The sequence below is a fragment of the Aedes albopictus genome, chromosome 2 (genome assembly GCF_035046485.1).
Source record: "Aedes albopictus strain Foshan chromosome 2, AalbF5, whole genome shotgun sequence".
NCBI lineage: Eukaryota > Metazoa > Arthropoda > Insecta > Diptera > Culicidae > Aedes > Aedes albopictus.
The window spans coordinates 102,320,451-102,340,922 of NC_085137.1; the positions used below are offsets into that span (position 1 = coordinate 102,320,451).

The 20,472-nt window shown below is 39.8% G+C and overlaps 1 protein-coding gene across 1 annotated transcript in view; it reads right to left on the reverse strand.

The window, feature by feature from the left end:
- Positions 1–20,472, reverse strand: part of LOC115255020 (uncharacterized) — a 157,941-nt gene that overhangs the window by 47,181 nt on the left and 90,288 nt on the right. The window contains exon 2 of the mRNA XM_029852723.2: positions 5,827–6,000. Within this exon, the coding sequence (XP_029708583.1) occupies positions 5,827–6,000 (174 nt within the window). The remainder of the gene's footprint in view (positions 1–5,826; positions 6,001–20,472) is intronic.

The following is a 20,472-nucleotide window of genomic DNA, read 5'->3' on the forward strand; positions in this document are numbered from 1 at the left end:
TCCAGTGAAATATTTGGGAAACTTGAAAGCGTTCGGCTCATTTGCGGATGAGGAAGAAAGATTAGGTTGATAAATTGTGAGCACACACGACTAACTTCATCGACTTTAAAACCAGACAGATTAAATTCCCAGAATCTCAGAAACTCCTGGGAAGTTGTATTTCTTACTTGTTTCCTAACCAGTAATGTTTAGAAAAAAAAAAAAAAAAATATTTTTTTATATAACAAAAATTGCCCAAAATTTTTAACAGCCAAAAGTTTAAACAAGCTGGAAATTATTTGAATATAAATAACTGGTTTTCTTAGCCTACGGAAAAGTTTCACGACCAGAAATTTGGAATTTTAGCTAAACCGAATAAGCCAAAGAAAAACAAAATATTTAAACGTAACTATTCAAATCTCAATAAAAAAATAACATAAAACGAGCTCACCATCACTGAGTTGTACACTCTATGCACTAACTTATGATCCACAACTAAGTGTTGATAACCGATTTAAGCACCTCTCCTAAAAGAAAATGCAGCGAAATCTCTTCCGGCGTATTCATCAAATACCCATTTCCTTCAAAACAACCCCTCGGCCTATGTAGATTCCCACACAAGTTCAAGGTTTATTACCCTCAGCTGCATTGACTCACTAGACGCAACTAGCCAACTTGCTCCAATAATACCAGTTCATCGACCACGACGATCGATGCAGCATTTCAAAACTGTCACAGTCGCGAGTTGCGTCCCTGACGTTGCAGTATGGAATTCCCATTGAGCAAATCAAACCGAACCACGAGCAGAGCCACCAACCGGAAGCAAAACTTTCGATTTCCATTGGGGAAAACATAACAAAATAGTAGAGAGAAAAAAACTCGTCACAATCCTCCGGTTTACCTTCACTGACTGGCTTCTGGCATTTAATCCAACAAACACCGACTGCCGCCGTTGCAGCGGACGGTATGTGGACCAATCGCACTGTCGCGTCATGAATTCCGAAAATTCTTGCGATTTCTAACGCCGCATGCTGCTGGGAAATCTCTGCGCCGTCGATGATTTGATGACACGGGGAGATAAAACTCACGCAACCAAAGTGGGGCTTCATTTGCTGAACGACTCGCAAAAAAAAAACAACGGCCACAGCAACTTGCAGTGGGATTTAATTAGTAATATTTCGCAATGGAGTGCTGAATGCAACTCAGTCACAAATGCTCTCATTGAAGAGGATTTACCATTCTTCATTTCCGCCGAATGGTAGTAAATTCAAATAAAATAGTAGTTTGTTAAAAATTATTGCACCAGATCAGGAAAACTTTAAAACCACGTGCTGTAGATAAAAAATATTTAAAGTTCATCATTTGCAAAACAAAAAATTTTGTTTTTATTTTTCTATTTCTGTTTTTATAAATCCGATTAGCTCTACATCTTCATGATTATCATGGAAATAGCGTATGTTATCGGATAGACATTCTATGTATAAATATGCCGAGGTAAATCTGAATACAAAAGGGATAATAAAAAGTTATAAAAAAATAATTCATGTTCTTTTTTTAAATTTTTTGAAATATATTTTTTTGTTTTGTTTGTGAAACTAGGGCATGGTATTGGAACAACATAATATACAGATAACAGAGCAAAACATATTAAAAAATAATGAAAAAAAAATAAAAGAAAACTGTTTTTTTTTTTATTTATTTTTTATTTGACTTTTTTTGATAACCTCTGCATCTCCATAATTGCAGTGGGAATAGTGTAGGCTATTGGATGTACATTCTTCAAAAATGCCAAGGTTATTCAGACTTCATAAAGTTATAGTGAAAAATAAATACATAAAAATTAAATAAAAAATTGAACTTTTTCATTTTGTTTTTGAAACTGGGATTACTTTTCCATCTCCATGATAGTTATGAGAATAGCGTATGTTTTTGGATAAACATTCAATACAGATGCCGAGGCATATTCGTTTTGAAAAGTTATAATAAAAAAGAAAAAAAAAAAAACAAAATAAAAACTAATTAAATATAAATAAATATTTTTTTTATACTTTTTTGTTTTGTTTTTAAAACTGGGATTACCTCTGCATTTCCATGACTGTAATAAGAATAGCATATGCTATTGGATACACATTCTATTAATACTCCGAAATTTATCATATTCCAAAGTAATAGTAATAAAAAAATAAAAGTAATTGAACTTTTTATTTTTTTTTTATTTTATTTATTTTGTTTTTGGAACTGGGATAAGGGTATTCCATCGAACGTGGAACAACTATGTTGCACACGATAGCTCTGCATCTCCATGCATCTCATGGCAATAGTGTATGCTATTGAATTTATATTCTAGGTCAATCCGATTTCAAAAAATAATAAAATTTATAAAAAAATACCTAAAAATAAACATTTTTTTTAAATATTTTTTATTTTATTTTACTTTGTTTTTAGATATGAGATAGCCTCAATCTCTATGATTTTCATGAAAATAGTGCATGTAGTTCTAGGAAGACGCTCAGGTAAATCCGATTGCCAAAAGTTTAAAAACAAAAATTGAAATAAAAAAAACATCGTAGGAGATCACACTTTTGATTCTATTTTCGTCAAAACTTTCTAAGAAAGGGCTGGAAAGGCGATAGGTGACCCAATTTGAGTTTTTTTTTCAGCGCTTAGAACATTGTGCGAAAATATTGATTACATTCTATTCAGACATTGGATTACATTCTATTCAGACTTCAGAAAGTTATAATGAAAAGGAAATAAAAATTAAATTAAAAAAAATGAACTATTTTATATTTTTTATTTTGTTTTTGAAACTAGGATTACTATTACATCTCCATGATAGTTAGGAGAATAACGTATGTTATTGGAAAATACAGATGCTGAGGACAATCCGATTTGAAAAAGTAATAATAAAAAAGGAAAAAAAATGATTAAAAATAAATAAATTATTTTTTTTATTTTTTAAATTTTTTTTGTTTTGTTTTTGAAATTGGGATATCCTTTGCATATCCATGACTGTAATAAGAGTAGCATATAATATTGGATACACATTCTATTGAGACGCTGAAATTTATCAGATTTCCAAGTAATAATAATATAAAATAAAAGTAATTGAACTTTTTAAATTTTATTTATTTTGTTTTTGGAACTGGGATGAGGGTTTTCCATCGAACGTGGAACAACTATGATGCACACGATTGCTCTGCATCTCCATGCATCTCATGGCAACAGTGTATGCTATTGAATTTATATTCTAGGTCAATCCGATTTCAAAATATAATAAAAATAATAAAAAAAAATCCTAAAAATAAACAAATTTTTGATTATGAAATTCAAATAACTCAACGTACATATGTACAGATGGGTAAATTATTGGTTAAATTGGGAAAAAATCCACAGCTCAGGTGAGATTTGAACTCACGACCCTTATTCGCTAGACAAGTGCTTTACCAACTAAGCTACCGAGCCAATTAATGACCCGGCAACTTAGTTGTCATAAGGTTCAATTCTAATCTCATCGATCTATATCATCTTCCCCTAAACCGCAAATATAACCATCTCTGTTGTACATATGTACGAAGAGCGAAAGCGATTTGTTTATTGTTTGAAATTTTTGATGTTTTCATATTTTTATTTTATTTTATTTTGTTTTTAGAGATGAGACAACCTCAATCTCTATGATTTTCATGAAAATAGTGCATGTAGTTCCAGGAAGACGATCAGGTAAATCCGATTACCAAACGTTAAAAAACAAAAATTGAAATAAAAAAAAAACATCGTAGGAGGTCAAACTTTTGATTCTATTTTCGCCAAACATTCTAAGAAAGGGCTGGCAAGGCGATAGGTGACTCAATCTGAGTTTTTCTTGCAGTGCTTAAAACATTGTGCTAAAACAAAAGGCCCAAAAGCACATGGCTCCCTCCTACGGAGCACCAGACAGGCACAGCTTATTGACTCTACAAATTACCCCCATCAACCCGACCTTATGCTGCATATTGCGTACGCGTGTGCGAAACTCCACTACTGAAGCTGCATTGCAATGGCATTGTAGTTGCGGTTCACTCGTTCTTTTTTGTTTTACACAATTCTGTCAGAGAGATACGAACTTGGGGGGAAGCTGAATCATAATTAAATTTTGCTACTATCGGAACGCCACGTCGCCGACCGCTGCCACCACCATTCAGGCACGGAGGGAAATCTTGAGATTGCCAACCAGTGACTATGCAAACGACGACGATGACGCCAACGAACGACAATAGATAATTACGGACGAGCTTTTGAAGCTCAAGTGCTGTAGCCATTCACGGCTCGAAGTTAAGCGTTCTAAATTTGTCGTTAAATGACACAAGTCGAAAAGCAGGGATGGGTGTCGTCGAGTCCTGCCTGGCCATGCCCTGTCTGCCAGTAGTTTCTCGTTCGTAATGACAATAATTAAGGCTTCATTAAAATCGAGTGTTCTACGCGACGAAAGCACCCTTCATAATCAGACAGTTTGTTATTGTGACGAGTCGAGGTTGGGCTTGGGCAGGGGCTTGTCTTTTTACAGCGCGGTCTTTCATTTGAGGTGAAGTAATAGAATTGAAAATTGATGGCCCCATTGGCGAGGGAATTAAGACTTCATTGTTTGTTATGGTTGTCGGGAATGGTCACCCGCGTGACATGATGTTCAAGTTTTTTTTTCTCTGGAGTATGAGTGTTCCTTGATAGTGAAAGAACATAAGCATCAAATTCGTAAGAAATGAGAATATTGGCTTTTGCTATAGTATGATCGATCATAGAAAATTGAAGATTCCAAAATTAGTTGATAAAATTGAAGAATTTATAAAAGATTTAAATTCTTCAATTATCTGGAAAGCTAAAGAAGGTATACAATTTTTTAATTGGATAGCCAAACGTTCTTCTTACACAATGCGCCAATATGAAACTCAGGATCTGTATCATTTTCAACAGGCTCAAAGAATGTTAGAACAGTCTGCAATAAAAATAAAAAAAAATCCTCATATTCCCCTACAATCACGGAAGTTTTTGTAGTTTTTCAAGTAGTATTCCTAAAAAAGAATAAAAAAACAGTTTTTTTTTCAGAATCTTGACTGAAGCTACTATGATGAACCAGCTTTAGGCTGAAAATTTCTATAACAAAACATAATAATAACTGATTGAGATCCATCAATAATTCAAAGGTAAAAATTCAAAAAATCGTAATAAATTAGAAAAAAATCTCAAAATAGCACTGTACAACAGAAACTTTAGTGCATTCACAGCGGTAGCAAAGAACAGGCGTGAGGCTGAAAGCTTCATAGTAAAGATGTAAGAATAATAACTTTACGATTGTCAAAAATTCAAAAATAAAAAAAAATAAAAATGTTAAAAAATAATAAAAAAAACTCAATGAAACACTGCATAGTAGAAACTTTAGCTTCTATTATTTTGTTAAATAAGTTAGTACTAGTGCATTCATAGCGTTAAATAAATTATATGGTGTTCAGATGAAGCTTTGCGATTAGTTTATAATTACTAGATAAAGCTTTTCTTAACTCCCAATGCTATAACTATGGCAAATCTTAAACTAGAAGCAAACATTGAAAATTTCTTCACGAGAATGCGCTTCTCGTGCCAATTTCAATAGAACGAGAATGGATAATTTTTGTCTGTTCGAATGTCCTGTTATAGTTTAAGGTCATATCAGTGTACAGCTTTAGAGGTTTTTATCATAGGTTTTCAAAGAGACGAACCAGTCAAGGGCTGAAAGTCTCTTTAATAAAGACAAATCAATCAATCAATCAATCAATCATAGGTTTGGCACAGTTTTTGCTCTGTTTGAAAGAATGGAAAACCCCCCAAAAAACGTACCTGTGGAATGGTCTCATTCAGGCTGGAATAGCTGGACGCCCGCGAGTGGCTCCGCAGCTGATCGTTCGGTGGTTCAGGACTTCCGCACAGGGACGAGGCGCACGAGGTCGACGACCGCATCGAGAGCGAATCGGACCGGCTGCGCATCGGCGAGATCTGCACGTGTTTCAGCATCTGTGGAGAAGGATGAAAAAAAAAGAAAAAAAAAACGCATAAATACCAATCGTCAATTCGAGTGGTGTTTCAAGAGATGTCTTTTTGAATGATGATTGTGGACGCCGAATTCCCGGGAGGGTTTCTGGCAATATGGGGCGAGTCTTACTACTCAGCCACCAAGGGTTACCCGGTAGCCAACTACAGGTACCAGCTTGGTAATGACGGATGATATATTGCGTGCAGTTTACCTGCCCCAGGGTGCCATTTCACGGTGGTGATTCAAGTTTAAGATGAGGTTCAAAACAATGAGTAATCCACTTTGCTATTGTCACTAACATTCTCATGCATAGTAGCAATCAATCTCGTACTTCAATTGTAAATATTTTGGAAAATACATATTTTTTAAAGATTTTTCTGCACTTTGCAGCATAGTTGCCTCATATTCTTTGAGGATCCTTAATTAACATGAAATATCGCTGATGTACCCGGAGTTTTGGCAAAAGCCATACTGATCATCGATTTATTTTAATAAACTACGAAAAGATTGTATTGGAATTTTGTGATACTTTTGAAAAGTTTTGACAATATTTTCCAAAAATTTTTCATTCAAAATCGGATTTTATCATCACTGTTCAACAAATCTTTAAATGCTCCGATTGATCTAAAATTTTCTCTTCTCTTCCATACCAATTTGACTTGTAATTCGATCTAAGAAAAAATAAAATATTACTAGGCAAAACTTTCTAAAATACAGCAAAACTTCCATTTTAGGAAAAAAATGGAAAATTTTGTTTTTTATTTATATTATTTGTTAACGAACTGGTTTTAATAAACAGTTAGTTTGGGTAATTTATGTATTTCGTTAAATTAATTAACTTTGCCAAATAACAATTTGTCTAAAATCAAAGTTTCGGAATATTTCCAAAATTAAAATTTTGAGAATTTTCTTGAAATGGGAGATATGCGATAATTTTAAAAATCTGGAATGGAATAGTCTAATTGAAAAAAAAAGTTATATTCCGAGCTATGAAGATGGTTTAGTTAGAATCTGTGCTCTAGCTGCTGAAATTCAGAGCTCCAAATTAGGCCATTTTGTATGAAAACCGATTTTATTCCATCCAGTACTGTACCTTTCAGCTAACCAACTCGAGAAAAGCGAAGCTCAAAGAAGAAAGTATGCGTGCATCTCAGCGTCAACCATCGCCGATCGCTCGGTAGGTGGCTACTTATAGTGACGTCTTCTAAGTAACCTGCACCTCTTGTTAGACTGTCGATGCATGTGAACGTAAATTGACCAATTACATCGCTCCGAACCGGATCATCTTCCGCTCTGACGTTCGTTCACCGTGGCCTGATTCATTTGTTTTTTTTTTTCATCATATGAAAAGACGATGCACTTACTAGGAACAGGGTTGGCAAACTGTGGTTTGAATTCCAAGTTTACTAGTGGATCATGTTATATTTTGGCAAGTTATCATCTCGACAACTGTGTGCTTCTTTAGAAATTCATCAAGAAAATTTAGTTTATTAATTTTATCGTTTGATTTATTCAACAGTTGCTCTGAGATTATTTCCAGGACTTCTACAATAAGTATCATGAGCAGTGCTGAAAATGTCATTTCGACATATATAAATTCAACTACATCCAGCTCATTTTAGAGGCTCAACCTGAGAATATGGTACACGAAAAACTTGTGTGGCTAGACCAGTTCTGCAAGAAAGTCACGGAAAAAACGATTTTTTTTTTAATATTTAAGATAAATGTCACGGACTATCTTCGAAAAATGTCAATGATAATAATGGTGAATTTCAATTGGCAATTTTCGATGATGGTCCTTGACATTTACCTTAAATATTCAAAAAAGAACGGATTTCCCGTGACTTTCTTGTAGAACTGGTCTAGCCACACAAGTTTTTTATGTACTATATTCTCAGGTTGAGCTTCTAAAATGAGCTAGATGTGGTTGAAATTAGATATGTCGAAATGACATTTTCAGCACTGACATGAGTATCACTTAGTTTTCTCTTTTGATGCTTTACAAGAGTTTAACTAGATACCATTGAAGACTTATTAAGTGCTTATTGAAATTTAAGGTGAAATACGTTGTTGCAGTGGGTATGTAGCAAAGAGCTAATGGAAATTTAAATTTCCTTCTGAAATGTTTGAGAATCCCTGCTATAGCTGCATCTATTCTTTGACTCATTCCGGTGAACCTTTTGCACGCATCGTCCCAGGAACACTATGACCCATGACGAATACGACATTCTTCAATCAATTCCCACATGCATCTCACTATGTAGTCGCAGTCAGTATGCACTGGAAATTCAATCAAGCCCCATCGACTGGCCCTTGAGCTTAAACGATAGAGTCCCAACGTTTTTTTTTTCGCCTCCCAATTAAGCCCCAACAGCGTAAGCCGAGGCAGTAAGGGGGGCGAAGCCCCCATTCAACTCTTCAAGAACCCTCTCGTCCAATCGTAACACAAGTGCTAACAACTTTACCACTCAATCTGAACAGCTCTTTTCGCCCCGTATCCCCTCGAGGACCGTCCACCATCGCATCGGCCCGACGAACGAACGATGAAGACTCTCAAAAGCGCGCGCGTTGGAGTATGAGTAGAAAGACAAACGTAAAGTTGTGCTGAGGAAAGAAAAAAAAAGAGCGCGAACAAACGACGATAAATGAATAATTACGCCATGCGCCGCCACCGCCCCGCTTGGTTCCCCCGGTGGTAGAATATCCACTCGTTACGTTACACTAGTACAACTTCTGAGCGTAGAAATTGCATTCTAGTTTGCGGGGAACTTCCCTAGTAGCAGCGGTGGAAACGGGAGCGCACTTCCCGGTAAATTAATTAAACCAGGGAAATACGGGAACCGGGGAACTTGTCCCTTTAAAGATAAAACGCAGCTCGGTTCTCTCAGATGGCCGGTTCGAATCGTGTGTCCGCCGAGAATTGGATTCCCACGGATTGACCGTTGCGTTGTTCGTTTTGGGGATTTGCTTCCTCTTCTAACTAGGTAGATAACTAGATAACTAGAATTCCACCTGTGAGTGTCAGATTCTTCCGGAATCGATTCGTTTGCGGTGTGATTTATTCGGTATGGTGGTCGAACTGCGGTTCCGTAAACAAGCGCTTCCGGTGATGTACGGCGGGCTTACGGTTGATTTTTGTTCTTCAGGAAATGGTCATTGTAGTTGTTAGATGGTAGACTGTGCTTCGGAAATGTTAACAAGCATTTGAGCGTAATAAATGATTTAATTTCCAAGATTTACTTAACATTGTATGAGCATATAACCGATGCGGTAAGCGCACGAGTATTCAGCATGCTATGGGTTCAATTCCCGGTTGGTTTTCAGGTGCTTTTCGTATGGGAAATTCCCTAGAACATAGTGAAAATTTCCGAGAACGAGCTGAGAAGCAGACTGAGACGTTACACCAAGAAGAAGAAGTATTGACACCCGTACAATTCGTGGATGGTGTTCCATATATGTTTGATATACAGGGTGTTTGTTTCCGGACTTTAAATAATTTGGGGGCAGATAGGTCTTAATGAGACATGAAGAAGTGCCCAAGGAACATGGGGTCGCAAATCACTGCTAAGTGAGTTATTCAAAATTCTATGATTTTTAACATGCAAAACTTCAAAAAAATGTATCTCAGCTATCTTTGATCAAAATCTCAATCTTTTTGCATGAATTGAAAGCGTGAACCATTGTGCTGTTATGCTTCTTGGACAAAAACTCGATCTAAAGTGATTAACATGCTTAAATTTTGGAAAGTTTGCGGCAAAAGCAGAAAAAAATGCTCTTTTTTTTAGGTATTTTTGTTGTTTTTTAATAAAAACACGTAGTAAAGTAGAAAAGTGATATTCTACAAAAGATTGTTTATGTTGTTTTCTACCAAACTCTCTTTGGGACCAACATTAATTTTTTTGTAGTTTGGCCACAATAATTAATTCAAAGTTAGGTAAGAAACTCATCGAATTGCGAAAAACATCGCCCCGATTTCATTGAACCGTGCTTTGGCAGCACTTCCCGTTCGTGTGCTTGCTGTTTTCTCTCCCACCAGCAGGCAAGCGAAACTCTTGCAACGCACATGAATAGCCAAACATTGCCACACAACCAACCAACTGGTCCTGATTGGTGTTATGTTTGGTCGTGCATAACAAACATTGCACCAATCTGGGCGAGTTGGTCGTTCGGGTGGAGAGCCGGAGAAGTTTGTAGCCATGACCATGCCTCTGTTATTGTTGATGTGGGGAATGCGCACAGTTCAAAGCGGTGCATCGAATTTCCGCTATGGCGGAAAGCAATGCGGAGGTTGCGTGCGAAAGGACGCGCGCAAGATTTTTAAAACATTGCTATGCTAGTAGCGATACCAATGTTGGTCGCGGAGAGCAAAACGAGCTGCGTGGTGTTTAAAATCCTCTGCCGAGTTGGGTTTCCTTGCACTCGCAGTCGAACTGCGGTGCTATTCAGATGGGGTGGGGTTATGCTGACGAAGTCAGATATTATTTTATTGATTTTAAATAAGTAATTTAATGAATAATTCCATTACTAATGTGTGTTAATTTATTAGTATTGTATAATTACAGCTAATTTGCTAAATAAGCTGTGATTATTCTTTTTTCTGGCATTACATACCATCGGGTACACAGTCTGCTCTGTACTATTTAAGGTATGAATGGGAGATATTAAGGTGGATTATTGCGGGAAGTTGGGGGTTTTAAATAAATGTTCGGTAATTTAAGATAATATTGGGGAGCATTCTGAGGGAAGTTGGTTCCTCCCAATAAGTGTTCGGTAATTTTAGGTGATATTAGGGGGCATTCTTAGGGAAGTTGGTTCCTCCCAATAAGTGTTCGGTAATTTTAGGTGATATTAGGGGGCATTCTGAGGGAAGTTGGTTCCTCCCAATAAGTGTTCGGTAATTTTAGGTGATAGTGGGAGGCATTCTTAGGGAAGTTGGTTCCTCCCAATAAGTGTTCGGTAATTTTAGGTGATATTAGGGGGCATTCTGAGAGAAGTCGGTTCCTCCCAATAAGTGTTCGGTAATTTTAGGTAATATTAGGGGGCATTCTGAGGGAAGTTGGTTCCTCCCAATAAGTGTTCGGTAATTTTAGGTGATATTAGGGGGCATTCTTAGGGAAGTTGGTTCCTCCCAATAAGTGTTCGGTAATTTTAGGTGATATTAGGGGGCATTCTTAGGGAAGTTGGTTCCTCCCAATAAGTGTTCGGTAATTTTAGGTGATATTAGGGGGAATTCTGAGGGAAGTCGGTTCCTCCCAATAAGTGTTCGGTAATTTTAGGTGATATTAGGGGGCATTCTGAGGGAAGTTGGTTCCTCCCAATAAGTGTTCGGTAATTTTAGGTGATAGTGGGAGGCATTCTTAGGGAAGTTGGTTCCTCCCAATAAGTGTTCGGTAATTTTAGGTGATATTAGGGGGCATTCTGAGGGAAGTCGGTTCCTCCCAATAAGTGTTCGGTAATTTTAGGTGATATTAGGGGGCATTCTGAGAGAAGCCGGTTCCTCCCAATAAGTGTTCGGTAATTTTAGGTGATATTAGGGAGCATTCTGAGGGAAGTCGGTTCCTCCCAATAAGTGTTCGGTAATTTTAGGTGATATTAGGGGGCATTCTTAGGGAAGTTGGTTCCTCCCAATAAGTGTTCGGTAATTTTGGGTGATATTAGGGGGCATTCTGAGGGAAGTCGGTTCCTCCCAATAAGTGTTCGGTAATTTTAGGTGATATTACGGGGCATTCTGAGGGAAGTCGGTTCCTCCCAATAAGTGTTCGGTAATTTTAGGTGATATTATGGGGCATTCTGAGGGAAGTTGGTTCCTCCCAATAAGTGTTCGGTAATTTTAGGTGATAGTGGGAGGCATTCTTAGGGAAGTTGGTTCCTCCCAATAAGTGTTCGGTAATTTTAGGTGATATTAGGGGGCATTCTGAGAGAAGTCGGTTCCTCCCAATAAGTGTTCGGTAATTTTAGGTGATAGTGGGAGGCATTTTGAGGGAAGTCGATTCCTCCCAATAAGTGTTCGGTAATTTTAGGTGATATTAGGGGGCATTCTGAGGGAAGTCGGTTCCTCCCAATAAGTGTTCGGTAATTTTAGGTGATATTAGGGGGCATTCTGAGAGAAGTCGGTTCCTCCCAATAAGTGTTCGGTAATTTTAGGTGATATTAGGGGGCATTCTGAGGGAAGTTGGTTCCTCCCAATAAGTGTTCGGTAATTTTAGGTGATATTAGGGGGCATTCTGAGGGAAGTTGGTTCCTCCCAATAAGTGTTCGGTAATTTTATGTGAAATTGGAGGGCATTCTGAGGGAAGTTGGTTCCTCCCAATAAGTGTTCGGTAATTTTAGGTGATAGTGGGAGGAATTCTGAGGGAAGTAGGTTCCTCCCAATAAGTGTTCGGTAATTTTAGGTGATAGTGGGAGGCATTCTGAGGGAAGTTGGTTCCTCCCAATAAGTGTTCGGTAATTTTAGGTGATAGTGGGGGGCATTCTGAGGGAAGTTGGTTCCTCCCAATAAGTGTTCGGTAATTTTAGGTGATAGTGGTAGGCATACTGAGGGAAGTTGGTTCCTCCCAATAGGTGTTCGGTAATTTTAGGTGATAGTGGTAGGCATTCTGAGGGAAGTTGGTTCCTCCCAATAAGTGTTCGGTAATTTTAGGTGATATTGGAGGGCATTCTGAGGGAAGTTGGTTCCTCCCAATAAGTGTTCGGTAATTTTAGGTGATAGTGGGAGGCATTCTGAGGGACGTTGGTTCATCCCAATAAGTGTTCGGTAATTTTAGGTGATAGTGGGAGGCATTCTGAGGGAAGTAGGTTCCTCCCAATAAGTGTTCGGTAATTTTAGGTGATAGTGGGAGGCATTCTGAGGGAAGTTGGTTCCTCCCAATAAGTGTTCGGTAATTTTAGGTGAAATTGGAGGGCATTCTGAGGGAAGTTGGTTCCTCCCAATAAGTGTTCGGTAATTTAAAGAGATATTGGAGGGCATTCTGAGGGAAGTTGGTTCCTCCCAATAAGTGTTCGGTAATTTTAGGTGATATTAGGGGGCATTCTGAGGGAAGTCGATGCCTCCAAATAAGTGTTCGGTAATTTTAGGCGATAGTGGGAGGCATTTTGAGGGAAGTCGATTCCTCCCAATAAGTGTTCGGTAATTTTAGGTGATATTAGGGGGCATTCTGAGAGAAGTCGGTTCCTCCCAATAAGTGTTCGGTAATTTTAGGTGATATTAGGGGGCATTCTGAGGGAAGTTTGTTCCTCCCAATAAGTGTTCGGTTATTTTAGGTGATATTAGGGGGCATTCTGAGGGAAGTTGGTTCCTCCCAATAAGTGTTCGGTAATTTTAGGTGATATTTGGGGGCATTCTGAGAGAAGTCGGTTCCTCCCAATAAGTGTTCAGTAATTTTAGGTGATATTAGGGGGCATTCTGAGGGAAGTTGGTTCCTCCCAATAAGTGTTCGGTAATTTTAGGCGATAGTGGGAGGCATTCTTAGGGAAGTTGGTTCCTCCCAATAAGTGTTCGGTAATTTTAGGTGATATTAGGGGGCATTCTGAGAGAAGTCGGTTCCTCCCAATAAGTGTTCGGTAATTTTAGGTGATATTTGGGGGCATTCTGAGAGAAGTCGGTTCCTCCCAATAAGTGTTCAGTAATTTTAGGTGATATTAGGGGGCATTCTGAGGGATGTTGGTTTCTCCCAATAAGTGTTCGGTAATTTTAGGTGATATTAGGGGGCATTCTTAGGGAAGTCGATGCCTCCAAATAAGTGTTCGGTAATTTTAGGTGATATTTGGGGGCATTCTGAGAGAAGTCGGTTCCTCCCAATAAGTGTTCGGTAATTTTAGGTGATATTAGGGGGCATTCTGAGAGAAGTCGGTTCCTCCCAATAAGTGTTCAGTAATTTTAGGTGATATTAGGGGGCATTCTGAGGGAAGTTGGTTCCTCCCAATAAGTGTTCGGTAATTTTAGGTGATAGTGGGAGGCATTCTTAGGGAAGTTGGTTCCTCCCAATAAGTGTTCGGTAATTTTAGGTGATATTAGGGGGCATTCTGAGAGAAGTCGGTTCCTCCCAATAAGTGTTCGGTAATTTTAGGTGATATTAGGGGGCATTCTGAGGGAAGTTGGTTCCTCCCAATAAGTGTTCGGTAATTTTAGGTGATATTAGGGGGCATTCTGAGAGAAGTCGATGCCTCCCAATAAGTGTTCGGTAATTTTAGGTGATATTGGAGGGCATTCTGAGGGAAGTTGGTTCCTCCCAATAAGTGTTCGGTAATTTTAGGTGATAGTGGGAGGCATTCTGAGGGAAGTGGGTTCCTCCCAATAAGTGTTCGGTAATTTAAGGTGATATTGGAGGGCATTCTGAGGGAAGTTGGTTCCTCCCAATAAGTGTTCGGTAATTTTAGGTGATAGTGGGAGGCATTTTGAGGGAAGTCGATTCCTCCCAATAAGTGTTCGGTAATTTTAGGTGATATTGGAGGGCATTCTGAGGGAAGTTGGTTCCTCCCAATAAGTGTTCGGTAATTTTAGGTGATATTAGGGGGCATTCTGAGAGAAGTCGATGCCTCCCAATAAGTGTTCGGTAATTTTAGGTGATATTGGAGGGCATTCTGAGGGAAGTTGGTTCCTCCCAATAAGTGTTCGGTAATTTTAGGTGATAGTGGGAGGCATTTTGAGGGAAGTCGATTCCTCCCAATAAGTGTTCGGTAATTTTAGGTGATATTAGGGGGCATTCTGAGGGAAGTCGGTTCCTCCCAATAAGTGTTCGGTAATTTTAGGTGATAGTGGGAGGCATTCTGAGGGAAGTGGGTTCCTCCCAATAAGTGTTCGGTAATTTTAGGTGATAGTGGGAGGCATTTTGAGGGAAGTCGATTCCTCCCAATAAGTGTTCGGTAATTTTAGGTGATATTAGGGGGCATTCTGAGAGAAGTCGATGCCTCCCAATAAGTGTTCGGTAATTTTAGGTGATATTGGAGGGCATTCTGAGGGAAGTTGGTTCCTCCCAATAAGTGTTCGGTAATTTTAGGTGATAGTGGGAGGCATTTTGAGGGAAGTCGATTCCTCCCAATAAGTGTTCGGTAATTTTAGGTGATATTAGGGGGCATTCTGAGGGAAGTCGGTTCCTCCCAATAAGTGTTCGGTAATTTTAGGTGATAGTGGGAGGCATTCTGAGGGAAGTGGGTTCCTCCCAATAAGTGTTCGGTAATTTAAGGTGATATTGGAGGGCATTCTGAGGGAAGTTGGTTCCTCCCAATAAGTGTTCGGTAATTTTAGGTGATAGTGGGAGGCATTTTGAGGGAAGTCGATTCCTCCCAATAAGTGTTCGGTAATTTTAGGTGATATTGGAGGGCATTCTGAGGGAAGTTGGTTCCTCCCAATAAGTGTTCGGTAATTTTAGGTGATAGTGGGAGGCATTTTGAGGGAAGTCGATTCCTCCCAATAAGTGTTCGGTAATTTTAGGTGATATTAGGGGGCATTCTGAGAGAAGTCGATGCCTCCCAATAAGTGTTCGGTAATTTTAGGTGATATTGGAGGGCATTCTGAGGGAAGTTGGTTCCTCCCAATAAGTGTTCGGTAATTTTAGGTGATAGTGGGAGGCATTTTGAGGGAAGTCGATTCCTCCCAATAAGTGTTCGGTAATTTTAGGTGATATTAGGGGGCATTCTGAGGGAAGTCGGTTCCTCCCAATAAGTGTTCGGTAATTTTAGGTGATAGTGGGAGGCATTCTGAGGGAAGTGGGTTCCTCCCAATAAGTGTTCGGTAATTTAAGGTGATATTGGAGGGCATTCTGAGGGAAGTTGGTTCCTCCCAATAAGTGTTCGGTTATTTTAGGTGATATTGGAGGGCATTCTGAGGGAAGTCGGTTCCTCCTAATAAGTGTACGGTAATTTTAGGTGATAGTGGGAGGCATTCTGAGGGAAGTGGGTTCCTCCCAATAAGTGTTCGATAATTTTAGGTGATATTGGGGGGCATTCTGAGGGAAGTCGGTTCCTCCTAATAAGTGTTCGGTAATTTTAGGTGATATTGGAGGGCATTCTGAGGGAAGTTGGTTCCTCCCAATAAGTGTTCGGTTATTTTAGGTGATATTGGAGGGCATTCTGAGGGAAGTCGGTTCCTCCTAATAAGTGTTCGGTAATTTTAGGTGATATTGGAGGGCATTCTGAGGGAAGTTGGTTCCTCCCAATAAGTGTTCGGTTATTTTAGGTGATATTGGAGGGCATTCTGAGGGAAGTCGGTTCCTCCTAATAAGTGTACGGTAATTTTAGGTGATAGTGGGAGGCATTCTGAGGGAAGTGGGTTCCTCCCAATAAGTGTTCGATAATTTTAGGTGATATTGGGGGGCATTCTGAGGGAAGTCGGTTCCTCCTAATAAGTGTTCGGTAATTTTAGGTGATATTGGGAGGCATTCTGAGGGAAGTTGGTTCCTCCCAATAAGTGTTTGGTAATTTTAGGTGATATTGGGGGACAGGCTTAGGGAAAATGGGTCCTCCCAATAAGTGTTCGGTAATTTTAGGTGATATTGGGGGGCATTCTGAGGGAAGTTGGGTCCTCCCAATAAGTGTTCGGTAATTTTAGGTGATATTGGGAGGCATTCTGAGGGAAGTTGGTTCCTCCCAATAAGTGTTTGGTAATTTTAGGTGATATTGGGGGACAGGCTTAGGGAAAATGGGTCCTCCTAATAAGTGTTCGGTAAGTTTAGGTGATATTATAGGGCATTCTGAGGGAAGTTGGGTCCTCCCAATGAGTGTTCGGTAATTTTAGGTGATATTGGGAGGCATTCTGAGGGAAGTTGGTTCCTCCCAATAAGTGTTCGGTAATTTTAGGTGATATTGGGGGGGGCATTCTGAGGGAAGTCGGTTCCTTCCTATAAGTGTTCGGTAATTTTAGGTGATATTGGGGGGAATTCTTAGGGAAGTTGGGTCCTCCCAATAAATGTTCGGTAATTTTAGGTGATATTGGGGGGCATTCTGAGGGAAGTTGGGTCCTTCCAATGAGTGTTCGATAATTTTAGGTGATATTGGGAGGCATTCTGAGGGAAGTTGGTTCCTCCCAATAAGTGTTCGGTAATTTAAGGTGATATTGGGGGGAATTCTTAGGGAAGTTGGCTCCTCCCAATAAGTGTTCGGTAATTTTAGTTGATATTAGGGGGCATTCTGAGGGAAGGTGGTTCCTTCCTATAAGTGTTCGGTAATTTTAGGTGATATTGGGGGGAATTCTTAGGGAAGTTGGGTGCTCCCAATAAATGTTCGGTAATTTTAGGTGATATTGATAGGCATTCTGAGGGAAGTTGGGTCCTGCCAATAAGTGTTCGGTCATTTTAGGTTATATTGGGGGACATTCTGAGGGAAGTCGGTTCCTACTAATAAGTTTTCGGTAATTTTAGGTGATAGTGGGGGGCATTCTGAGGGAAGTTGTGTCCTCCCAATAAGTGTTCGATAATTTTAGGTGATATAAGGGGGCATTCTGAGGGAAGTCGGTTCCTCCCAATAAGTGTTCGGTAATTTTAGGTGATATTGGGGGCCATCTGAGGGAAGTCGGTACCTTCCAATAAGTGTTCGGTAATTTTAGGTGATAGTGGGAGGCATTCTTAGGGAAGTCGGTTCCTCCCAATAAGTGTTCGGTAATTTTAGGTGATATTAGGGGGCATTCTGAGAGAAGTCGGTTCCTCCCAATAAGTGTTCGGTAATTTTAGGTGATATTAGGGGGCATTCTGAGGGAAGTTTGTTCCTCCCTATAAGTGTTCGGTAATTTTGGGTGACATTGAGGGGCATTCTGAGGGAAGTTGGGTCGATTTCATACCATTACCCGGAAAACCATTACCAGGAATGCCATTTACCATTTACGGTAATGTACCATTCACCGAAATGTACTTTTTACCGGAAACCCGTTTACCGGAATGTTTAATTTACCGGAAACATATTATCTCTCAAGTAAAACACTTGTCACAGAAGAGTCACGGTGGCGCAGGGTTTGTTGCGCAGCTGTCATTGTAACTTATTTTTATCATATGAATACTTACTTGCTAGAAGTAAGTCACAATGAATTCTGTGCAACAAAACTCTGCGCCACCGTGACTCTTCTGTGACAAGTGTGTTACTTGAGGGTTGAGGGTAAATATGTTTCCGGTAAATTAAACATTCCGGTAAATGGGTTTCCGGTAAATAGTACATTCCGGTAAATGGTACATTGCGGTAAATGGTAAATGGCATTCCGGGTAATGGTATAGAGTCGATTCAACTTCCCTCAGAATGCCCCTCAATGTAACCTAAAATTTTCAAACACTCATTGGGAGGACTCAACTTCCCTCAGGGTGTCCTTCAATATGTATCGCCTAAAATTTTCAAACACCAATCGGGAGGACCTAACTTCCCTCAGGATGCTCCCAATATCACCAAAAATTACCAACCACTTCCCAGACAACCAGTAATCGGATAAGATGTTGCAAAAGATGATAAAGTTGAGGCCATATGCGTGCATGCCTCCATTTAGGCGCATGTAAAATGTACGCATATCGTCAAATCGAAACCAACTTCCTCAGAATGCCTCCCAATTACCGAACACTTATTGGGAGGACTCAACCTTCCTCAAAATGCCCTCCAATATCACCTAAAATTTCCAAACACTAAATTGCCTAAAATTACCGAAGACTTATTGGGAGGACCCAACTTCACTCAGGATGCCCTCCAGTATCTCATAAAATTTCCTAACACTCATTGGGAAGACCCAACTTCCCTCAGGATGACCCTAAATATCACCTGAAATTACCAAAAACTCATTGGAAGGACCCAACTTTCCTTAGAATGAACTCCAATATCACCTAAAATTTTCAAACACTCATTGGGAGGACCCAACTTCCCTTAGAATGTCCTCCAATATCACCTTTAATTACCGAACATTTATTGGGAGGACCAAACTTCCCTAAGAATGTCCCCCAATATCACCTAAAATTACCGTACACTTTTTGGGAGGAACCGACTTCCCTCAGAATGCCCCCCCCCCCCCCCCCCCAATATCACCTAAAATTACCGAACACTTATTGAGAGGACCCAACTTTCCTCAGAATGCCCCCCAATATCACCTAAATTTACCAAACACTTATTGGGAGGAACCGACTTCCCTCAGACTGTCCCCAAATATCACCTAAAATTACCGAACACTTATTGGGAGGATCCAACTTCCCCCAGAATATACCCCAATATCACCTAAAATTACCGAACACTTATTGGGAGGACCCAACTTCCCTAGCTATGTCTCCCACTATCACCTAAAATTACCGAATACTCATTGGGAGGACCCAACTTCCTTCAGAATGCCCCCCAATATCACCTAAAATTACCGCACCCATATTGGGAGTAACCAACTTCCCTCAGAATGTCCCCCAATATCACCTAAAATTACCGAACACTTATTGGGAGGAACCGACTTCCCTCAGAATGCCTCCCACTATCACCTAAAATTACCGAACACTTATTGGGAGGAACCGACTTCCCTCAGAATGCCACCCACTATCACCTAAAATTACCGAACACTTATTGGGAGGAACCGACTTCCCTCAGAATGCCTCCCACTATCACCTAAAATTACCGAACACTTATTGGGAGGAACCGCCTTCCTCCAGAATGCCCCCTAATATCACCTAAAATTATCGAACACTTATTGGGAGGAACCGACTTCCCTCAGAATGCCCCCTAATATCACCTAAAATTACCGAACACTTATTGGGAGGAACCGACTTCCCTCAGAATGCCTCCCACTATCACCTAAAATTACCGAACACTTATTGGGAGGAACCGCCTTCCTCCAGAATGCCCCCTAATATCACCTAAAATTATCGAACACTTATTGGGAGGAACCGACTTCCCTCAGACTGTCCCCAAATATCACCTAAAATTACCGAACACTTATTGGGAGGAACCAACTTCCCTCAGAATGCCCTCCAATATCACCTAAAATTACCTAACACTTATTGGGAGGAACCAACTTCCTTCAGAATGCCTCCCACTATCACCTAAAATTATCGAACACTTATTGGGAGGAACCAACTTCCCTAAGAATGCCTCCCACTATCACCTAAACTTACCGAACACTTTTTGGGAGGAATCAACTTCCCTCAGAATGCCTCCCACTATCACCTAAACTTACCGAACACTTATTGGGAGGAACCGACTTCCTCCAGAATGCCCCCTAATATCACCTAAAATTATCGAACACTTATTGGGAGGAACCGACTTCCCTCAGAATGCCCCCTAATATCACCTAAAATTACCGAACACTTATTGGGAGGAACCGACTTCCCTCAGAATGCCTTCCACTATCACCTAAAATTACCGAACACTTATTGGGAGGAACCGACTTCCTCCAGAATGCCCCCTAATATCACCTAAAATTATCGAACACTTATTGGGAGGAACCGACTTCCCTCAGAATGCCCCCTAATATCACCTAAAATTACCGAACACTTATTGGGAGGAACCGACTTCCC